A 24798-nucleotide genomic window follows, 5' to 3' on the forward strand; every position below is an offset into this window, starting at 1 on the left:
CCAAAAAAAAAAAAAAAAAAAAAAAAAAAAAAAAAAAAAGAATCTTTCCATGAACTTTTTGAAATACCCTCATAACTCAATTTCATGATTTAGCAGTAGCTAAGGACTCAGTGTGATGAAAGGTAAGGAAATTAGCATCCTAAACTTACTCCACCTCTCAACTTCTGTCAGCTATAGCAATACTTTCACATTGTCATGGTTTATATTACTGATTTCTGTACTGTATTAAATATAGGCCTTTAGTGCTTTGTATATAAGTTGAGTATCCCTAATCTGAAATGCTTGAGACCAAAAGTATGGGTTTGTTTTTTTCCAGATTTCAAATTTCTGAATTCGTTTCGGATTTTGGAATATTTGCAGAATATATACCAACTGAGCATCACTAATTTGAAAATGTGAAATCCAAAATGCTCCAATGAGTATTTCCTTTGAGCGTCATGTAGGCACCCAGAAAGTTTTGAATTTTGGATCATTTTGAATTTTCAGATTAGGGACGCTCAACCTGTGTAAGTCAATTCTAAAGACTGTAAAACCAATCAATTTACTTACAAAGTATGCTTTATTTGATTAATCCTTGCAGAATCAATTAGTGCAAATGACCCTTTAAAGGTGGAAAGGTAATTCTGTATCAGTAAATTTATCCCAATTATTCAGGTCAAATGGATTCTATTTACTTATACTCTTACTAACTGCTCAGAATTTTATGAAAAAAAATTTAAAAAGAAAAAAAAATGACAACCAGTAAGGGGATCCTAACCCTTGACTTGGTGTTGTCAGTACCATGCTCTCCCAAGTGAGCTAACCATCCATCCCTATATAGGGATCCGAACCCATGGCCTTGGTGTTATCAGCACCGCTCTCTCCCAAGTGAGCCACTGGCCGGCCCTGAACATTTTTACTGACTTATAGTTGTACAATAACTTTCCTGGACAAATTTTTGCATTACTAGTCTACTTGTTTTTGTTTTTTAACCAAGGAAGGCAGCATATGCCTTCACTTAATCATGGAGATCCTCCAGGTTCTTAATCATGTTATTTCTTGAAATAAATCTAATACCTTCTTGAATATATTCTTACCAGCATCTTCTGATCTATTTTAAATAAGACACTGCTTTCTAGTCTTGCCATGTAGCTGTCACCTTAAGATTTTTTTCCCCCTCCTCTTGGGCTAGGTCCACTTTTTACGAGAGGATATCTCCTGCTTCTTGAATTCCTTTTCCATTTTCTGGAGCACAATCTTAACAATTCAACAGTAGTATACAGGTCATCAACTTCCTGCATCACTGCATCTTTCAATATATCTTTATTTTATGCACATAATTGACCTGTAATTTGACTGAGTAGACTGAAAAATCATCTGATTCCCATCCCACCCTGATTTGAGAAACAATGACTCACATACACAGTATTACTGATTTTCTCCTTGACATCAAACTGATTCTAAATCCTTCATATGCAAAATGGTTTCTCTTTAAAAGCATCTAGGATATCTTCTTTATTCTTAAATGTTCTGAAATGTCAGAAGGATGTCTTTTCTTCAGATAGGGATCTTCTTAAAATTATTTCTGCCTGGTATTCAGTGGGCCCTTCTGATCTGAAATTTCATGTCCTTCAGCTTTGAGATATTTTATTCCATCATTTCTTTGAGTATTTTCTCTCACTTTGTTTTCTTTCTTCATCTCCTCTAAATCATCCACACTTATTTTTTTCTCATTTTCCGCTATCTTTTTGCAAAACATACTAAGAGATTTCCTCAACCTTTTCCCAGTTTTTAAATTTATTTTTGTTCGTTCATTTTCAGTCTCAGCAACATTCTTCCCTCCAAGAACTCTTCTCTCTACTTCTATTCCTTTTACATAGCAGTTGTAACTAGTTGTTCCTAGTTTCTTCACCCTTCCCTACAAATATAAGAACACTGGTGGTTCCTAGAGAGAAAATAGCAGGCCACATTTTTTTAAATGGACTGTACCAGTGAGAAAACCAAAAACTACTTTGATAACTGGCTGGCTTCCAGAGTTTAACTCTGGTCAAGGGCAGGACATAGGATGAAGATACTAATCAAGAAAGCAACGAAGGGGCCGGCCCGTGGCTCACTTGGGAGTGTGGTGCTGACACCACCAAGTCAAGGGTTAAGATCCCCTTACCGGTCATCTTTAAAAAAAAAAAAAAAAAAAAGAAACCAATGAAGCCTAACAGATACACAGTAGTCCTGCTTTTCTAACTTATTCTTGTTGCTCTGAAATGGAAACATGATGCTTTAAGTATAAGGAGTAAACTGAGTAAAGAGATATGAATACAACTAATAATTCAGCATTATACTTCATTTTAAGCCTTTAAAATTTTACCTATACAGGGGCCGGCCCGGTGGCGCACTGGATAAGTGCACCGCTTGGGAAGCGCAGCGGTGCTCCCGCCCGAGGGTTCAGATCCCACATACAGACCGGTTCCCGCTCACTGGCTGGGCGAGGCGCGGGAGCAACACCGAGGGTTGCGATCCCGTTGCCGGTCCCCGGTCCGGTACGGGGGCAACACTGAGGGGTGCGATCCGTTGCCGGACACGGAAAAAGACAAAAAAAAAAAAAAAAAAAATTTTACCTATACAAAGATCATTTAGGTATATAAAGTGTCTATCTGACGTAGACACTAAGTGTAATTAGAATAGCCTGGCACTGATCACAATTTTAGAAGAGACTAGAAAGAGACTCAAGCATCAGTGTATTTTAATCTACAGTATAGGTAACATTTTAAAGTAGTAGAGTATGTATGTCTCAATTAAATGATGGTACAATTAGCTATCCATTTTGAAGAAAAATAATTCCCCACTACAAATTTCATATCAAATAAATTCTAGATACGTTAACAATTTAAATTTTTTAAGCCCATAAAAGTATTAGAAGAAAATCTAATTAAATAGCTTTACGATCTTGAGGATAGAGGAAGACTTTCTAAGCAAGACTCCAAAGACAGAAACCACGGAAGGAAGATTGCCAGATTTAACAATCCCTGCTTTTTCCATTTTGGGGTGGTAGGGGAAGGGACCTTGAATAAAATTAAAATATAAATTACAACATTACAACCTGGAAAAAATAAAGCTCTCGTAAACGGTAAGAAAAAAAAATACAACTAAATAAAAGCTAGCAAAGAATTCAAAAAGACAATTTACAGAAGAAAGTTTATGACAAATGGTAATAAACCTATCACTGAAGAAATACAAATTTAGAACAAGATGCCAATTTCTGTCTATCAGTTTGACATAGTTTTTAAAAAGATTTATTTTTTTGGGTGGGTGGCTGGCCAGTAGGGGGTTCTGAACACTTTACAGCACCACACCATAACCAAGTGAGAGCTATCTGGCCAGTCCAAAAGAGTTTTAAAAAAACAAGAAGTGTTGGCCAGCCCGTGGCTCAGTCAGGAGAGCACGGTGCTGATAACACCAAGGCCACGGGTTCAGGTCCTATGTACGGATGGCCGGTTAGCTCACCGGCTGAGCGTGGTGCTGACAACACCAAGCCAGGGGCTGAGATCCCCTTACCGGTCATCTTTACAAAAAAAAAAAAAAAACAAGAAGTGTTAAGAGTACACAAAAACTGGCAGTATCCAACTACTGGCATATGTGTAAGTTGGTACTCTCTAGCAATACCTATAATGTTTAAAGTGTACTCATTGTCACAGCAATTCCACTTTAATAGTCTATCCTGAACACAGATGTTTATCACTATATTGTCTATAATAAAGAAAACTCGTTAGAGCAAGTGTTATAATGCCAAGGTCAAGGGTTCAGCTCCCTGTACCAGCCAGCCACCAAAAATAAATAAATAAGTAAAAATTAAAAATTAGCTCAGTTGGTTAGAGCACAGCCTTATAACAAGAAGGTCACACAGGTTTGGATCGCCATTCAGCCAGCCACTAAAAAAATAAAATAAAAATACAAGAAAAAGAAAACCCAAAAAGGTTAATTGCCCAAACAAAAAAACTGTAATAATATGAAGCCATTAAAACTAACATTATAATGTAGATCTACAATTATTAGTATAAAAGGCAGAACAAGACCTTATAATACTAAATATTTAAAGGTTATAATACCATAATATACAATAGTTCCATTACTATAAATATTTATGTGTATGCACACATGTGGAATCACAAAACATCCTAGAACATACACTGAAATATTACTCATCTCTGATTGAAATGAGAACATGGCAAACAACAGGAAATGTAAATATAAACTGCCAAAAAAGGAACTTAATTTCCTGATAAACTAAGAAACAAGAAATCCTTTTGAATTATATGGTAAAATTGTATTCAATATATTCGAGTACAGAGATATAACAGAAAGGAAAAAATAAGAATTAATACGTAACTTGGGTCTACATCTACATATTTTATCCAAAAGGAAAAATGAGCTTTTCAAAAGAGTACAAGACGCTCAGCTGTAACACCCCTATCTTGTCCTGAAATCTACAACCACTTGGTGAATGGCTCTAACCATCACCAGTCTTACTGCACATTTCTCCTTTTAGAAAATATAATGGATTATACGGATCATCTGTATTCTTTTCAAGGAACATACAGGGGCTTACAGAAAATGGATAAACTCAGAAGGTTCAAAAGTATTCTGGAAGTCTAAGTAAGAGTATGATTCAAATTAAGCACAACAGAGCCATTCTCATAGAAAAATTCAATTTAAAAAAGGTATGGATGAGTGTGCATATCACACATGCCATATTAGAAACAGCATGTAAGAATTCTCAAGATTCTTATTAGATCATGGATCAGGATTAAAGTAGGTAATATTGTTTTAAAATAACCATACTTTTCCAAAAATAAGACCAAACTGTTTTAACTCTTCATTAATACTCACTGTATTCCAGCTTCTTTCTCTTCTTTTTCTCTTTCATTTGTTCTTCCTCTTCCTTGACTCCTTCTTCTTCTTCCCTTGCCTCTTCTCCCAGAGTATCATAAAATACTGGATCTCGATGAGCAGCCTTCCTCTGGAAATGCTTAGTTTTGGATCCCCCCTTAACAAGCACAACTTTTCTTTTCAAACAAGTGCAGCCAAACATACAGTCTGGTCGGCGGCAGTGAGCAGGCTGGCGTTTCTCCAAAGCCAGACTGGAACATACACAACCCAGTCGACAGAAGTCATTGTTGCATGGAGGGGCTCGTTTTCTTATGATCGTATGGATGGGTTTAGTTTTGAGAGATGCCTAAAGTTAAAGTAGAAAATCGTAATTCTACTAAATCATCCCCCTATATCACCAACAACTTACAGTCATATATCAGTCTGTCTCCTTCTCTGACTGAGTACTAAGAGCACAAGACTAACACAGATTCAAGGGACAAAGCATGAATATAACCAGGGCTCTGAGCAATTTCCCATTCTAACACATAGCAAAGAAGCAAGAGAATAGTCTCACTAATTATGAGCAGAAATATTAAGGATGAATTTATTCTCGATAGAAATCACACATAATGATCTAAGATAGGGGTTCACAAACGTAAGGCCTATGGGCCAAATCTAGTTTGTTTCATAAAGTTTCATTAGAACACAGCCAGGCTCATTCATTTACATATTGTCTGTAGCATTACAACAGCAGAGTTGAGTAACTGCAACAGCGTGTACAATGTGCAATGCTTAAAATATTTACTATCTGGCCCTTTACAGAAAAAGTTTGCTGGTCCCTGCTCTAGGGTAATGAATAAAAAGGGAACAGGATAATACATGCATAAAAGTCTTTATGAAGAATTAATAATAAAGGACACAATCTGCATTTAGTCCCAACATCCGATGATATTCAGCTCTCGAATTCAGTCACAGAATTAGAAAATGGAAGGTAAGGTATAAAAATTCCTGAAAAAATATATCAGCAATGCTGTTGTGTCATTTTATACATACCGGAGACTATGAAGATAGATGCATAATTAATAAATAAAAAATTCTTGATACAAAATTTTACAAAAGAGAAGAGTTTTTTCTTGATCTGGCCAGTTAGCTCAACTGCGAGAGCATGGTGCTGATAACACCAAGGTTAAGGGTTCAGATCCCAGCTGCCAAAAAAAAAAATTTTTTTTCTTCACAGGTTTATTATTTTGGGGATTTTCTGGGATTTAGTACCCTTTTCTTGGTGGCTGGTTGGTACAGGGATCAGAACCTTGACCTTGGTGTTATATCACTACACTCTAACTAACTAAGCTAACTAGCCAGCCCTGGGATTTAGTCCTTTGCCCTTTAAGAAGAACTCTCAAAACTGTTTTAACAAGAGCAACAAATGTACCTGCCCACATTTTGGAGAATGAAATTAGAGATTTAGAGATTTTCAGAATGGCCAGCTGCCTTTATATAGGAAAGGGACTTACTCAAAAGTGCAATTGTACTGTCTCCCTCTGGTGGCAGAAGGGATTTATACTTGAGTGTCTAATTGGTAAAAAAGAACAAAAAGAATGGGGAAGACATGCCCATAGTTGTCACCAAGGTAACTAAATGCTGAAAACTACCTGTTCCTCCTGCCAAAAAGCCACCTTCCCATTTCCTCTCACTAACTTCATTCATTCTAGCCAAGCACTAATATGGTTCCAGAAAAGAGCAGATACTTACTTGAGCCGTGAGCAGAGTTGTTAAGGATACATCTGCTCGCTCTTCCGTGATATAGGTCCTTGGTTTTCCTTCCCAAAGTGCACAGTCTTCCAAGTCCATTAGCTTCACCTGAGATTTAGACAAGCCGGCAGGGCGAGTTCCCTGTTGCTGCTGCTGCTGTTGCTGAGCCTGCCGCAAACTAATCTGCTTTGGAAATACATTTTCATCTAGAGTTGGAACAACAAAGTTATTCACCTGATTTTCTGAGATGGTGCTTGAAGAATTCTTGGTAATCTTATCTCCTAAAATCATATGAGAGTGTTTCTGTTTTGGTGAAACAGGGTATGGTAAAATGGATTTATAAGATGATTTAGTTCGGCCACTAAAAGTGGCCTGTTTGTTTTGAGACTTTGCCTTTCGAGAAGCAGGGGGTACAGAATTAGGCTTCAAAGAGTAAGAAGTAGAAGGGGAAATGGTAGACTGCTTCTTTAGTACACTATCAAGTGTTCGTACATAGCTGGTACTCTTGGTTGGAAGCTGGTACACCACAGGAGATGTGGGAGCATTGGAAGAGAAACCCATGCTTGTTTCCATCAGCTTGCCTTCATTTTCCAAATATTCATCTAGTTTATCACTACAGAAAGCAGAACGGTTTTTCAGTGAACCTTCTGAATTTCCACCTAGAAAAAAGGAGACACAAGATACTTAAAGAAATCTAAAACAGATCTTTAGATATCTAGAAAAACACATTTAAAAAGGCCAGGAACATTGAGCTATACAAACTGTCGAATCTTCTCTACTATCTCTCTTCAGAAAGAAGGAAAAATATAAAACCAAGTGAAGAGATTGAGTCTCAGACACTAATTTACATTAAAATCCATTCTTTAAAATTATGTCCTGCCCCAAAATTATCAATTACATTATTTATTGCACACTAATATTTACAAAGTGCTAACAACAGTTATTAACATGAGTCTTCAACCGTTGACAACTTTTGCCCTAACTATACAGTAAAAACATAAAAACAAAAAAAATAAAATTGAACCAAAGCAGACATCAACAAAATGCCAAGAGTTTGGAATACCTGGAGTTTGATACAAAATGCTAGAGAAGAGGTAAGGCCAAAAAGAGAAGTATAAAATTTAGATTGTAAGAACAAAAAATTAAGTTTAGTAGAGAGACAAACATTATTACACTGTTGTTAACACTACAAAAAGATTCAAAGGTGAGAGAAACTATTTTGGACAAATGGTAAATTTATCTGGTTAGAGTGTAAACTGCAAACAAGTGCAGTAAGAAAGGAAAGGCACTAACAAAGGAGTCCAAAAGACACACAAGATGCTCGGATTAGAAGTTTACCTTCAAGTATAAAACTGTCAGGAATCACTATAGAACTCTGAAGTATACAGTTCTGAAATAATGCTTGAGAATGATGCTTTTTATAATTGCAGGAATAACAGAAGGATGTGCAGTTAAAAGGTTCGCAGAAATTATTTAAGCCTGACAGGATTAGGAACTAAACCCCACAGTAGTGGCTATGGGAAAACAGGTAACAGACAAAAATCAGCAAGACAATTATTTTCAGTTCATTTTAAAGCACGGAGAGAAGAGATGAAGAAAAACTACCATGGCTTACTTTTAACAAAAGGTTTTGGCTACATATTTCAGAACATATTTAGAATTTTATTAAGAACTAATTACCTTCATTCCTAGATGCAGAAGCACTATGAAACTTTCCCCTCCATCCCTTGATCTTGGTAAAGTCATTGGTCTTCCCTGTCCTAGAAACAAAGGGAAATCCAGCATCTATAAAAGAAAAAGCAAAAGAGATGACCAAAATTCTAGCAAGCCAATATTATAGATCAAATTAATCAGTAAGACTTTATCTAAAACGTATATATCATTCATTAATACTATGCTAAGAGACAAAAAAATCTACCTTAGAATACCCTCAATGTTGCCAACAAAGGTAGCTATTTATATCACAAATAACCTAAACAAGAAACTTAAACAAGAAAAATAGTATCTGACTTTACAAATGCTACATACTTACCAGGGGAGGCAGGGTTGGTTCCTGGAAGGTTCCAAAAAGGAAAGCTAGTGGCTGGAGCCAAAGGTAGCTGTACTCCCAAGTATTTAAGATCAATGCTCATTGTTGGATCCACTGAATTCAATTTCAAGCCCACTACAAGAAAAAAGGACCACTAATCATTATCTCCCTTTTCTTTCTTTTTTAACCTTTGGCAGGGTTGGGGGTAGTTAATAAAGATATAGGAGATAGTGGAGAGCAAAAACAACAAAATAAAAATAAACAGTGGCAGACTTACTTAATGTAGCCCCATTATCCACTCCTTCTGATACTATATATTTGTGTAACCCCCTCCCCCTTGAGTGTTATTGGCTGATATGTTTCTAATCAATGGAACATAGCAAAGGGGATGGGATGTACATGATTACATATATGTGATAACACAAGAGTGTAGCACCTATCTTGCTAAAGCTGCAAGGAAAAAATTCTACCAGCAAGCTGAGGGAAACTGGAAGCGGCCCCTCTCCAACCAAGCCACTGATGAGCAATCAGACCTGGCCAACATCTTGACTGCAGCCTTTTGAGACCCTAAACAGAGGACCCAACTAAGCCATGCCCAGACTGCTGACACATAGAAACTGAGACAGTGACTGTGCTGTTTTAAGTTACTAAGTTTGTGGTAATTTGTTAAGAAACAATAGATAACTAATACAAAAACAGAGCAGAATTCAGATCTTTTATGCTTTATCCCTTTGTGGTCCAGAGACTTTCAAGGGCCTCTAATACAAACTTGCCATAGGCTGAGCTTCTGGCTACTGATTATGGCTACTGATTCTCTAGCTATTATTAATGACATTTACGGTTAATTGAGCCTATAAATATTGTAACTTCTTTATTTGTAGGTTAAGAGGCAATCTTTTGGGAAAGCATTTAATTAAAATTTTAACAAAACTAAGCCAAGAGAAGCTAAAAGCATCAAGTATCACAGTAAAACCATTAAAAGTCATAGGAATAGGTTTTCAAGAAAAAGCTCACATAGTGCTTGTTCCGTAAAAGTTGACAATATTAGGTAGGTTATGAGCCACAAATTCTTTTGGTTAAATTGTATATCCTCCACACAGAACCTATCTGAACAAAAGACAGCTATTCTAATTTGCAATTCTAGTTCTGTAAAATAAGAATTTTCATTGTACCATATTTATTTTATTGAACCACATAATGTGATTAAAGCTAACATCAATAAAACAAAACATTCTTTCCTGTGTTCCCAATTAACTAGGGGGAAAATAAGATTAAAAATCAAAACAACTGGTTTCTAATCTTGTCTTTACTATTTCTTAATTGTGCAACTTGGGCTAAACTTGTCTTATAAGCCTCTAGTTTCAACAGAAAAATGGAACACGAATCCTCCATACTGCGCTGTATACTTCAAAAATTTACTGCACCTTCTCTATAATGCACATGGTCTTAGAGAGATAAAAGACAATTCTCAGACCTCAAGGAGCTTTAGTGTTATGTTTTTCCAACTGACTTTTAATAGTTACAATAGGTTAAATAAGTCCTATGAGAGGTAAAGAAAAAGAAATGACATCTGACAAGCCCAAGGGAATCTGGTAAAACTACTGAAAGTGTAACTTTTAAGTGAGAATAAGTAGAAATTAATTAGGAAAGGTGGGGTGGGGGAATAAGAAACTATTGCAGAAATTCAAGTGAGAAATGAATCTTAAACAAAGGATCAAATGAAATACTACAGTGCTCTGAGAAAAGAAAAATATCATTCACTGTTAATGACAAAAACTGCCGGAAGAGCTGCCTATAGAGAAAGCAGAAAGAAAAGAATGATGTTGTTAAAAATGCACCTATATTGGCAAGTAGGAAGACATGTAAAATCTAGATTCATACAATCAAATTTAGAGACTGCATTTCCTACATATTTTCTTATCTGCATTTACTTGTATATTTTTACCTGCCCCCTCCAAAAATAATCATGTCCTAAGAACGAACAAAAAGTCCAAATAAAATTCATTTTTTAATATACATTTTTTTTCAAAGCCCTAAAAGTAGAGTGGTCAATGGCACATGAACACTGTTCAAAGTAATTCCCATTTTAGCTTATCCAGAGAATCCTGAAATGTTTGCCCTGCAAGAAAAAATCCTCCCAAGTAACAGATATGTGAGACTTAGACTTAACTTATTTCATCTGTATGAGCATAAATAACTTTAGCTTGCAGAAAATAAAAGTTAAATAATTCATAGAATGAATATTGAGGAAAAGCCTAAAATCTTTTTTTTTTTTGTCTTTTGTCTTTTTCCGTGTCCGGCAACGGATCGCAACCCTCAGTGTTGCCCCCGTACCCGACCGGGGACCGGCAACGGGATCGCAACCCTCGGGGTTGCTCTCGCGCCTCGCTCAGCCAGTGAGCGGGAACCGGTCTGTATGTGGGATCCGAACCCTCGGGCGGGAGCACCGCCGCGCTTCCCAAGCGGCGCACTTATCCAGTGCGCCACCGGGCCGGCCCCTAAAATCTTTTCTAACTAGAACAGTTTCAACTAAATTATGCTCTCAAATGTTTTCGCTTCATTTTACCATATCAGGAGCTACTTCTTGTTTCCTTTCCAAGAAGTAGAAATAGGAGATACTTTTAAAAGATATATTGTAACACCATTACAAAAAAGACATAGGATCCCCATACCATCCAGCTTCATAAAACAAAAACAAAACAACCAACCAAAAAAAAAACACTCAAAGATAGAACTAAGGAAAAACAAAAACAAAAAACATGATAACCTTTAGGTTCATGCAAAAGCAGATTCATCTAAAATATATAGCATGGCAAAAAATGCCCGCTTCTAGCTAAACCCATTGAAATGCAAAGTAGCCACAAAAATACATTTACAGTATTTATAGTTTTCTAAACACCTATATAACCAGTGAACATAGAACAGAAAGGCACATAGAAGAAAAACACCAGCTTAATCACTCGCTGACTTAACACCACATTCAGGCTATCTTTTTAAACAACTAAAAAGAAAGAGGCAGAGAGCTCTTGAAAGATTGTCACTGCTCATAAAGGAAATTAATATTAAAAGTGACAAAAGTCAGGCCGGCCCTGTGGCTCACTTGGGAGAGTGCAGCACTGGGAGTGCCAAGGCCGCGGGTTCAGATTCTATATAGGGATGGCCGGTGAGCTCACTGGCTGAGTGTGGTGCAGACCACACCATGCCGAGGGTTGTAATCTCCTTACCGGTCCAAAAAAAAACCAAAGTATGGGGCAGAGAGCTCCCACTACCTATCCCATATGATGAATGAAAAAAATTAAGCTGTATTTGGGCCAGCCCTTGGCTCACTAGGGAGAGTATGGTGCTGATAACACCAAGGCCATGGGTTCAGATCCCATACAGGGATGGCTGGTGAGCTCATTGGGTGAGTGTGGTGCTGACAACACCAAGTCAAGGGTTAAGATCCCCTTACCAGTCATCTTAAAAAAAAAAAAAAAAGTGACAAAAGTCCATACTGATAGAAATAACTAAATAAACAAATCTGGGAGAATAGACAAATCTCTGGTGCAAAATAATTCCAAATAATTTATATAATTACTCTATCCTCAAGGAGGTAAAACTAACTCCCCACTCATTAAGTGTGGGCTACACATAATGACTTCCTTCCAAAGAGTACACTATGGAAAAGAGGGGAAAAAGAATAATTTTACAGTGAAGAAAACTGATAATACCTGAGAAAGGTGATCAACGATCAACATGTTGAATGTAAATACCCCCTGATACGATGGGATGAGAATGGAACTTTACCTTTGTGGTCTTCCTCTCAAGAATATATAACCCCAGTCGAACTATCAAACAAATCCCAACTGACAGACATTTTACAAAAATGCCTGACTAGTACTCTTCGAAGCTGTCAAAGTCATTAAAAACAAAGTCCAAGGGCCGACCCCGTGGCGCACTCGGGAGAGTGAGGCACTGGGAGCGCAGCAACGCTCCCGCCGCGGGTTCGGATCCTATATAGGGATGGCCGATGCGCTCACTGGCTGAGCGCGGTGCGGACAACACCAAGCCAAGGGTTGTGATCCCCTTACCGGTCACGAAAAAGACAAAAAAAAAAGTCCAAGAAACTGTCACAGCCAGGAGGATACTAAGGAGACGAGACTGCTAAAAGTATTGTGGTATCCTGAATTGGATCTTAGAACAAAAAAATGATATTAGGTAAAAATGAAGCAAATCTGAATAAAGCACGGACTTTAATTAATAATTTATAAATATTGCTTCACTAATTGTAACAAATGTGCCACACTAATGTAAGATGTTAATAATAGGGGAAATTGGGTGTGTAGGATATGGAAACTCTCTGTACTATGTTCCCAATTTTTCTGTAAATCTAGAACTGTTCTAAAAATGTTTATTTTAAAAATTGACATAGAATTGACTTAGTAGCAATGAAATAGAAATGCTTCAAACATGCCTTTAACATTCAAAAACAGATGATAATTTCAGGTAAGTTGACAGACTTAAAAAATAGACCAATATAAATATAGTAAAGGTAGTAAAGAAAACAAAAACATACAGTACTATGGAAAGCAAAATACAGAACATTGTTTTATTTTAGCTACAAAACTACCAACAACAACAATAAAAACATTTTCCCAAGCTCAATCAGCATTTCTTCCACAATTCCAGAGCAAGTTCAAAAAGCTTTTCAAGTTTTTTGAGGTTTTTTTCAGCTCAAAGATTTTTAGATGCTATTTTCTAAAGAATAATGAAATTCTATAGTTAAAAGAAAGGCAAAAAAATGACATTACTGAATTGGAGTTTAACAAATTACTTTAAGCATCGATTTTTAGAGATGGACCTAAAAGAATACTTTCATTATCTTCAGAGATCTGAGGTTAACATCACTCAATTACCACAAATATTTAACCAAACTAACTTATTCGTTAAAATTCTAAGTCTAGCTATTTAAAGGAAGCAAAGGATAAGAGGGGAAAATCTGCCAAAATAAAATAGGGGGAAAAATCCAAAACAGAACTCTCACACCTTGAAGAGTAAGTACCACATGGATTACAGATTTAACTGCTTAAAAAAATAAAAGTATGTAAGAATGCAGTTGAATAAACTTTAACAATCTAAGAATTAAGCACAAACTTGGAGCAAATGCAGAATCTGTAAAGCGAGTGAAAAGTGATTGCTCACAGACATGTTTTGTTTGGCTGTGTTTTTAAAGCTTTGAGTTAACTGTCCAAAAAACTAACATTAGCTGCCACCACTTAAAAACTGAGACATCACATAACCAACTCCAGCTTCTACTGAACGATGGGAAGACCTGAGAATACTGAGCCCACAGTCCCATATGACAACAATCCACTTACATGGCTGTCCCTTTAGCAGTGGTGCCTGTGCTGCAAACCACCAGAATCTAACTCTCAAATTTAGGCTAATTTCACTTTATATGTTATCTGCTTAGTTTCATAAGCATTTTATTTTAACCCCACCATTCCATAAAGGAAAAGATTATAGATCTGACTAAAATGTCTAAGAAAAGGAAAAAATAGTTAAACCTTAGCCAACCAAGAAATTATATGCAAACAAACCAGAGCAAAAAGACTGGCTGTGAACAATGAATATATTTAACTCTAGAACTAAGATTAAAATGAACGTAGGATTAAGATGAAAGAACACAATATAAATGTCATAATATTTCTACATTATCAAAGGATATAACTAATTAAAAATGGAAATGGAGGGCCGGCCCAGTGGCACACTGCTACAGTGCGCCGCTTGGGAGTGCAGCAGCACTCCCGCCGAGGGTTCGGATCCCACGTACAGACCGGCCGCTCACTGGCTGAGCGAGGTGCCGGTGCAACACCGAGGGTTGCGATCCCGTTGCCGGTCCCGGTACGGACGCATCACTGAGGGTTGCGATCCGTTGCCAGTCACGAAAAAAGACAAAAAGGAAAAAAAAATGGAAATGGATCGGGGAAAAGTAGGTTAAATTCATTGATGGATGAAGTCAGAGATTATTATTTAAATAAAACAGCATAAGTAAAAGCTGACAATGATCAATAATAAACAGCAAGACTACTGTGACTAAAATTGTCCCTTATAATCCACAGTACCCAGTCCATATCACTTGGAGACTGAGATTTGCACACTTTAAGAACACACTGTCACACAAGCTGCCTCTCATTAAAGCAAAAGTTATTCAACTATTAGCATTTGATTTAGAAACTGAATGATCATTTTATAAATCAAGCTTTTCTGTGATAGCTTGTAATGTTTTGACTATCAGATAAATGATCTACTATATAATGTAAATAGACTAGACAGCTCTCTGATAATTTGTAAGAATCAAAAACCTAAAAAACCAATTCAAGAAACACACCTAGGGCCGGCCCGGTGGCGCACTGGAGAGTGCGCCGCTTGGGAGCGCGGTGGCGCTCCCGCCGAGGGTTCGGATCCCATGTGGAGACCGGTTCCCGCTCACTGGATGAGCGTGGTGTGGGCGCAACACCGAGGGTTGCGATCCCGTTGCCGGTCCCCGGTATGGGCGCGACACCAAGGGTTGCGATCCCGTTACCGGTCAGTAAAAAAGACAAAAAGGAAAAAAATTTTAAAAAAAAAAAAAAAAGAAAGAAAGAAACACACCTAAAATCAAAGATAAGAAACTAAAAACTGGAGCATGGCCTATAATTTTTCATTACAAGGCAAACAGGGGGACATCAGTAGTTACTATGATGGTAGTAACTACAGTAGATTTCATTACTTTAAAAAAGGTACTAAGGGCCGGCCCATGGCTCACTTGGGAGAGTGTGGTGCTGATAACACCAAGGCCATGGGTTCAGATCTCTAAATAGGGATGGCCAGTTAGCTCACTTGGGAGAGCATGGTGCTGACAACACCAAGTCAAGGGTTAGGATCCCCTTACCAATCATCTTTAAAAAAAAAAAAAACGTACTAAGCAACATATACAAGGCCAAGATAACCCCAACACAATAAAACAGAGATAATAATGAAAAATTTTAATTAAATTCCCAGTGGTACATGAAAAAAAACACAAACAGAAGCAACCAAAGTTAAAAAGATGAGAAATGGGAGGAGGGGAGAAACTGGGTTATAAGAATGAATATAGAAAATATCACTTCCTGGGGCCGGCCCTGTGGCACACTCGGGAGAGTGCAGCGCTGGGAGCACATTCACAGCACCGCTCCGGCCGCAGGTTCGGATCCTATATAGGAATGGCCGGTGCACTCAATGGCTGAGCACCGGTCATGGAAAAGGCAAAAAAAAGAAAATATCACTTTCTTATCATCATACATCTTTTTCCATTCATAAGATATTAGGATAAAGAAGAACTAGACATGTTTTTAAGTTAAAGCAAAGAATTACGAAGTAGAGAAGAGAAAAATATGTAGAAAGACGCTGAAAGAGATGAAATCAAGGATGGAAGGCAAGGAGAAAAAAACAGAAAAGAGGGCGGGAAGGAGGGAGAAAAAGAGAGGAGAGGAGAGACAGAACAAAAGAAAAAATTGGCTTTGTATAACTTTAAGAGAATTTACCTTCTTGAAGACCTGGATGTATCACCTGCTTGTGCCTCAAAGACTTTAGATCTTCTATCAATTCCTTTTCCAACTGAGAAATCCTTGCTCTGCAACCTACTCACAAAGCAAACAATGATAGAATAAGCTACTGTAGACTACAAAAGAATGAACGTTTCGTATTTCAGCAGTAGAGCCCAAACCACAAATACATCTCGTTTTATACTGTTATGTAATACCTGGGTCACTTGTGGTTGTTGCCTGAAGACTAGAGGGTTCTTCTGCTGTTCCATCAACTGCATGAATGTCTAGAGCTTCCTATACATTTTTAAAAAAACAAACAATGTAGTTCATATCACTTTTAAAAGTTTAAAAGTAAACCAGGATTTAAAAAGAAAAACTAAAGACCAGGAGGAAAATACCATCATGTTCACAAGTGATAACTCCAAATTCACAGTCTAGGGACAATTTTTCTTTCTCACACTTTTTGCTATTTTCTATATGTTCCACATTAGCATTACTTTAATGATCAGAAGGAAAAAAAACAAGGTAAAAAATCTGAATATAGTATCACACTCAGCTAACTGACCTCAAACATGCATGCTAGTTTCTCAGAGCCTATATAAAGACAGCTTTACTTAGCAACTAAAAAGGAAGCAGGAAAAGAACAGGTAGAAAGGATTAAACACCCAACATCCGTGTAGCCAATTTTAGAAACCTAGGCTTCCATAAAAATCTAAAAGAAAAACATCCTACTTGAAGAGTCAGAGCAGAATAAACAAACTATCAATGTGTAAGACACAAGAGTTAATAAGACTATTCATATTTGGTTCTCCAATGGTATTCTACTACTACTGATAAAAACTGGGGGGTGGGAGGGATGGGGTGTTCCAAAAGAGTGAGTAAACTTTTCATGGATTTCTATGCCTTTTGTAAGTGCATAATGATAATTCCAACAAGACCCAAAGATTATTTTTAAAAAGCCAGCTAAACAGTATGAAAATCATGAACTGAGATCTAAACAGACAATTTTTTAAGTCTATTCAAATGAAATGTCTTAAGTGATTCCTATCAACTAAACCAAACATTTTGGAGACACTTCTCTCCCCACACGCCCACACCCTCACAATTAATATATTCACAAAACTAGATTCTAAGTTAGTTATCAGCCAGTATACAATTCAAGAATAACTAATTCACCTTAGAATGCTGAAAATTACAATCTTACCTTTGATTCAAAGGAAACAAAGAGAACACCATCCACATCTTCCAGATCAGGCTTCACATCTGGAAAGCTACTCCCAGGGTCTACAGGGGTGCTCTTCGTAGAAGTTAAAGACTTTCCTGTGTTTTTAGGTGGTCGCCCTGCTTTAGAGAGTTTCAATTTTCGTGGCCTTCCCCTTTTTCCAGGGATATTTGAAGGGGCATTCTGATTAGCATTCACAGCCTTTGGGAATGTTGGGATCTTAAGCATAGTTGTTCTCTTTCTGCCCAAGTCCTCTTTTCCTGAAAATGAGTCCCCAGCTGAACCCTTTGAACTGTCAATTATTCTTTCTGTGCTAATGCTGTCAGATGTATCAGGATACTTCCACTGAGGCTCTTCAAGTAAGGGAAATTTTTGTACCACTCTGAGATCTGGTGAATGTTTTCTAAGACCATTTTCTGATTCCTTGCCTAAGCAGAAGTCAGTCCCACTGGAATTTTCAATGCAAGTAGGCAAATATTCTAACTCTGCCAACAAAGAAGATTTATCCTTTCGAGATGCAGAAAGCATGTTATCAGGTAGCTCAGAAATCTTCACTGTGGTTTTGGTGACAGCACAAGGCTCCAGATAGACTACTGGCATCTTTCCAGTGTCTAATTTGAACATTTTAGCTTTAGCAACACCTGATGGGCTGCCTGGTAGCCATTTAGAAGACGGATGGTCAGCTTCCATGTTATCAACCTTATTGTGCCTCTTTAGCTGTTTCTCTAGTATAGGATCATCATCACTGTTTGAATATACATCTGTTTCTTCATCTGTCTCTTCCTGTTTCACTGTGATCCCTTCTGGGCACTCACCAAGTTCATAGTCATAATCATCTAGAGGTTCCTCTTTAATGACAACATTGAAGTTTCCATTTGGATCTAATGGTGAGGCTATATGGGAACTGTCTTCAAAACTGCTGGCAACAAGACTACAGAGACAGGAGAGAGAGGGATAAAAAGCATAGAACTATCCATTAACAAGACTCAAAGAGAAAATAAAAAGGACTTTGGAAAACAAGTAACACATCAGATTTTGTGAGCCATTCCTCAAAAACACTCTGAATAACATAACAAGGCTCTCAAAAGCAATTTATCAACATCATACTTTTACATTTTCTGTCAATTTTTAACAGGAAATATACAAAATAAAGAGTATAGTTTCCTCTTATCATTAAATCAAAATACAGGATAAGTTATAACACTTTTTTTCCTTTAGATATTTTTCAAGTTAACTCAATTGAGAGTCAGCTGACACTGACCCTAAATCAGTCTCTAAAAATTCACTCACTGATAACCACCAATAAAGTAAACACATGTCCATCACAACTAAGAACTGAAATAAACATCAGGAAAGGAGTTTCGAACTGCCAGCTGATTTTTTTCTCTTGTGTTTGAGATAAAATTCACACAAAATAAAACATAACATCTGAACTACTTTAATGTATAAAATTCAGTGGTTTTTTAGTATATTTTTAACGTTGTTGGCAGATGATTTTTCAACTTTAAAATCTAAAAACTCACTTTCAATGTAAAGAACCTACCACTAATTCTTCCAAAATAAAAGCGTAGGTTGGTTGAAGGCCAGTACATATGACCCAGATAGATTGAGTATAATTCATCAAAAAACACTATAAATGATGTAGTTCTCCTGCCTCCCAATTAGCCATTTTAAGGATAAAAACGGCACCAATGTATCTTGAGGACATGGTAGGACTAAGGAATTAAAGTAATTATCTAAGATTCCACATTAAGTGGTACAGCTGGAATTAGAATTATCAGATACAGAAATTCCAAAACTCTTTATCTCTGCACCTCTTATTTTTTCCCCCAAAATATCCACACAAGGGGCTCACTGGTTAGCTCACTAGATTAGAGCATGGTGCGGATAACACCAAGGTTAAGGGTTCAGATCCCCATACAGGCCAGCCACCCAAAAATAATAATTTTTTTTAAGGCTGGCCTGTTAGCTAGGTTGGTTTGGATCTCTGTATGGCCAGTGGGGGTGAGGGGGAAAACACAAGTCAAAATGTTAGCAATACAGAAAAACAAGATGAAAACTGCTTTGAGAAAAACTATACACACCCACAACACATATTCACTAACAAATATTGTTTTTACTTCAAAGTCCATTATTGAAAATAGTATCTATATAACTAAAATATTTTTATCTGATCATTCACTTTTAAGGAGAGTTAAATAGGTGAATTTCCATTTCCAGTAGTATGAACAGTAACTCATAGCAGACCAACCCTCCATTTAGAACTACAGAAGGCAGGTTTCAAAGGTTTTTCTTCCCAAAATATTTTTTAAAATCTGTTTGAAAACATCAAAAAGCCAGCAAGGCAGTGAGGACCTGAGGGGCCAGAACACAAACAAGGGTAATTAGGTATCTGTTACTTTTATTACTGAAGTTATCTTCCTAAAATATTGAACTGTATTCATGTTACATCCCTGTTCAAAAATACTTCAAAGGCTTCTGAAACTAAAGAAAAAAGTATAAATTATCCTTGGGATGCTTTTCAAACCCAATATAATCTATCAGCCTTTTTTGGCATCTCCTTAAACATATTCCATATGATCCAACCACACAAAAACTTCACTTTTGTGTGTCACTCTAATAGGTTTCCAACACCAATCCTTCATTAGTGAAGCACTAATTTTTTTTCACTACTTGCTAGCCAAATTAAAGTCAATGTCTTTACAAAACTTTAATTTACCTTATACATGCACAAGCAACTATTACATGAATGTGTAGTTATCTGTTCCTTGCACAATTTACTTGCTTAAGACTTTAACCTTACTCGAAAATCGTTCAATGGAAGTCTTCCACTTCCAGTTAGATTGTGGAAGATTACAAAAGACCATCATTTCAGCAATAACCATGAGAAAACACTAGATAAATTATTTTTCTTAAAAGCTACTGAAGACATTTAGATGCAGTAAGTATAAATGAACTGAATTCCAGAGAGAAATCAGCCTTCTCCAGGTGACAAGTGACTGCTACTGCTTTCAACCCTGAGTAGCATTTATGTTGCTAACACATGGATGAACCTTGAAAACATTATGCTAAGTAAAACAAGCTAGGCACAAAAGGCCACATATTGTATTACTCCATTTATATGAAATGTCCAGAATAAGCTAATCTACAGAGACAGAAAGAAGACAGGTGGTTGCACAAGGCTGAGTAGGGCTGGGGAGTGGTTGAGGGAAAATGAGGAGTGACTAGTAGAAGGCATGGGGTTTCTTTCTAGGGTGATGAAAATGTCCTAAAACTTATTGTAATAATGGCTGCACAACTCAGTGGATATACTAAAAACCACTGAACTGTGTACACTTTAAAGGGTAGACTTTATGGTATGTAAATTATATCACAATTTTTTTTAAGCTTAAAAAAAAAGAGGGCGGGCTGGTTAGCTCACTAGGTTAGAGCGTAGTGCTGACAACACCAAGGTCGAAGATTTGGATCTCTGTACCCACCAGCTGCCAAAAAAAAAAAAAAAAAAGAGTACAAAAAGGAAATTCATCAGACTGATAGGAAATGAATATGAAAACAGATGCAGCAACAAATGAAGAGACCCAGAAAATATAAATACATGAAGAAATACAAAAGACTTTTCCTTAAATTGCTTTAAATGACTACTGACTGTTCAAAGTAAATAAAATAACAGTGTTTGGAGATTTATACCATATATAAGGATATGAACTATAATGATATAAGCTGTTCACTATTCAAATTATATGAATTCATATTATCTTTGACAAGTTAAGGATGAATATTATAATCTCCATAACCACTGCTAAGCACTGAACTGTGTCCCCCTCCCCCCAAAATTTATATGTTGAAGCCCTAAACCCCCGATGTGAAGACAGGGTCTTTAGGTGGTAATTAAAGTTAAATGAGGTCGGTCATAAGGGTGGGGTCCTAGTCTAATACAACTGTGGCCTTATAAGTAGAGAAAGAGAGCAATTCTGCTCCCCAACCCCCACCATATGGCACAGTGAGAAGGCAGCTAGCTGTCTGCAACCCAAGGTGATATATCAGAAACTAAACCCTGTCAGAACCTTGGTCTTCGAATTCCCAGCCTCCAGAACTCTGAGAAAATAAATTTCTGTTGCTTAAGCCAACCAATCTATGACGTTTCATTATGGCAGCTCAAGTAGACTAATACAACCACTAAAAGAAGGGGAAAAAAAAAAACAAAGAGGTATAGCTAAAAAGCCAACAGGCAATATAACGGGAACTTTTAAAAACTCAATCCAAATAAAAGCAGAGAAGGACAAACAACAGATCAGAGAAACAGAAAATAGCAAGATGACATGCTTAAAATCCAGCCACATGGGCCGGCCCGGTGGCGCACTGGAGAGTGCACTGCTTGGGAGCGCAGCAGCGCTCCCACCGAGGGTTCGGATCCCATGTGGAGACCGGTTCCCGCTCACTGGCTGAGTGCGGTGCGGGCGCAACACCGAGGGTTGCGATCCCGTTACCGGTCAGTAAAAAAGACAAAAAGGAAAAAAAAAAAATCCAGCCACATAAATAATAACACTAAATGTAAACAAACAGTCCAATTAAATCAAAGACTGTAACAGTAAATAAACAACTCCCAAGTATATGCTATTTAAAAGAGTCACAATTTAAATCCAAGGACACACAGAAAGTAAAAAGAGGGGAAAAGATAAACAATGCAAACACTAATCATAAGAAAGCCAATATAGCTCAATAGCATCAGACAAAGTAGACTTTAAAATAAGGAGTACAGATCCCAGTACTGGCCAGCCGCCATTTAAAAAAAAAAAAAAAAAGCATTATCAGTGATAAAGAGGGACATTATAAAAACTTTATGGGCTCAATTCATCAGGAAGACATAACAATCCTAAAAGTATATGTACCTAATCATTTAGCTTCAAAATACTTGAAGCATAAATTTATAGTACTAACAAGAGAAGCAAAGAAATCCACAACTATAATGGGAGATTTTAGCCTTTCTCAGTAACTGATAGGACAAACAAAAAATCAGTAAGGAGACAGAATTGAACAATACTATCAATCGAACTTACCTGATAAGCCTTTATAGAACACTACATCCAACACCATACAATACATACATTCTTTTCAAGTATACATGAAGAATCTATCAAAACAGACCAAATGCTGGACAATAAAACAAACCCTTAATCCAAAGGTTTTAGGTCATATTTTCTTTGACTACAAGGAAATCAATAGAAGACATCCACATATCAAAATTTGTAAAACTCACTTAAAGTAGTGCTCTCAGAGGCAAATTTATGGGTTTTTTTTTTTTCCTTTTTGTCTTTTTTCGTGACCAGTAATGGGATCGCAACTTGCACCCATACCGCAACCAGCAACGGGATCGCAACCCTCGGTGTCGGGCCCGCACCGCGCTCAACCAGTGAGCGGACCGGTCTCTATATGGGATCTGAACCCTCGGCGGGAGCGCCGCCACACTCCCAAGTGCCGCACTCTACCGAGTGCGCCACCGGGCCGGCCTAAATTTATGGTTTTAAATACATATATTAAAGGTCTAAAATCATTTATCGAAGTCAGGAGTTGATAAATTTTCTAAAAGGCTAAATAAATAGTAAAAATTGTATTTATTTTTAAATTGCAAAAGTTTTAGCCTTTTGTATGTAGTCCATACAGTCTTTGTTGCAACTATTCAACTCTGCCATTGTAGCACAAAAGAAGTCATAGACAATACATAAACAAATGAGCATCGCTGTGTTCCAACAAATGGCCACTGAAATTTGAGCTTTATATAATTTTCACATGTCACAATATATTCTTTTCTTTCCCAACCACTTAAAAATGTAAAAACCACTCTTACCTCACAAGCCATGCAAAAACAGGTATGGTCCATGGATCTTAGTCTGCCTTTCATCAATCTAACATAGGCAAATCAAACCAAAGCACGCAGAATGAAGGAGATAAAGAAGAAAGTAAAATCAAAGATACAGAAAACAATAGAGAATTTGAATTTGTGATATGAAACCTGCCAAAGAAAACTCCGTGGCTTCACTAATGAATTCTGTCAAACACATAATGAAAACATACCCATCTTGTACAAATTCAGAAAATACAGAGAATGGAACATTTTGCAACCTGCTTTATGAGGAAAGCATAACCCTAATTCGAACACATCAGAAATAAAACTACTAATATCCCTTATGAATTTAGGTGCAAAAATCTCAACAAAATATTAGCAAATTGAATCCAGCAATATTAAAAAGTACGTTCTCATGACCAGCTAGTGTTTAGCACAAGAATAACAAAGCTGGTATAATGGCATCCATCCCCCCGCCCCCAAATCAATGTAACTCACCATATTAACAAAATAAAGGCAGGAAAATGTATGGCATCTCAATGCATACAAGAAAATTATTTGATGCACTTCAAAAGTCATTTGTAACAACTCTCAGAAAATTGGGGAATAGAAACAAAATTTTTCTTCTTTTTTTCGGTGGCTGGCTGGTATGGAGATCTGAACATGTGACTTTGGGTTTATAATAAGTGACTTTGGGGTTATAATAAGGCTGTGCTCTAACCAACTGAGCTAACCAGCCAGCCCAGAATTTCTCAATGTGATAAAGGGCAGTCACTACAAAAAAAAAAACTCCATCTAACATAAGATCCAATGAGAAATATTGGATGATTCTCTCTAAGATCAGGAGACATGAATGACCACTCTCAAAATTTCTTTTCAACACAGTACTGGAAGTCCAAGCAAGAGAGAGAGAGAACAGGCACAAAGCTTGGAAAGGAAGTAATACTGACTTGGTTCAAAGATAATATAATTGTGTGTGTAGAAAATTCTAAAGAATCTGCAAACTTCCCTAATAAGCAAATTCAGCAAAGTCACCAGATACAAGGCCAATATCCAAAAACTAACTATATTTCTATATATACTATCAAAAAAAATTGGAAAACTATCTTAAATGTTAATTAAGGAATCATAAAAAAAAATTTAATCAAAGATGGAAAACAATAAACAATTGCTGAGATAAACTAAAGAAGTCCTAAACAGAGAAATATACTATGTTCATCAGTCAGAAGATTCAAATAGATTCCCAAATGGATCTATCATTCAAGGCAATCTCTGTGAGCTTTTTCGTAGAAATTCACAAATTGATCTTATAATTCATGTGGAAATACAAAAAAAACCTAGAATAACCAAAATAATCTTGGGCGGGGGATGGGTAGGAGAGTTGGAGGCTTACTCTAACTAATTCCAAGATTATAAACCTACTGTCAAGACAGTATAGTACTAGCAAAAAAAAAAAAAAAAAAAAGACAAATAAATCAATGGAACAGAATTTAGTCCAAAATCAGACCCACTTGTATGTATATGCAGTCACCTAATTTTCCAAAGCACCAGTACAATTTAA

General features: G+C 36.8%; 1 protein-coding gene across 1 annotated transcript in view; it reads right to left on the bottom strand.

Moving 5' to 3' along the window:
* Positions 1–24798, bottom strand: part of MGA (MGA, MAX dimerization protein) — an 87724-nt gene that overhangs the window by 38034 nt on the left and 24892 nt on the right. Inside the window, exons 3-9 of the mRNA XM_008587529.1 lie at positions 17378–18326; positions 16389–16467; positions 16171–16266; positions 8630–8761; positions 8278–8382; positions 6598–7256; positions 4864–5209 (exon numbers count right to left, since the gene is read on the bottom strand). Of these exons, the coding sequence (XP_008585751.1) occupies positions 4864–5209; positions 6598–7256; positions 8278–8382; positions 8630–8761; positions 16171–16266; positions 16389–16467; positions 17378–18326 (2366 nt within the window). The remainder of the gene's footprint in view (positions 1–4863; positions 5210–6597; positions 7257–8277; positions 8383–8629; positions 8762–16170; positions 16267–16388; positions 16468–17377; positions 18327–24798) is intronic.

Source organism: Galeopterus variegatus, unplaced genomic scaffold (assembly GCF_000696425.1).
Source record: "Galeopterus variegatus unplaced genomic scaffold, G_variegatus-3.0.2 Scaffold119, whole genome shotgun sequence".
Lineage (NCBI taxonomy): Eukaryota > Metazoa > Chordata > Mammalia > Dermoptera > Cynocephalidae > Galeopterus > Galeopterus variegatus.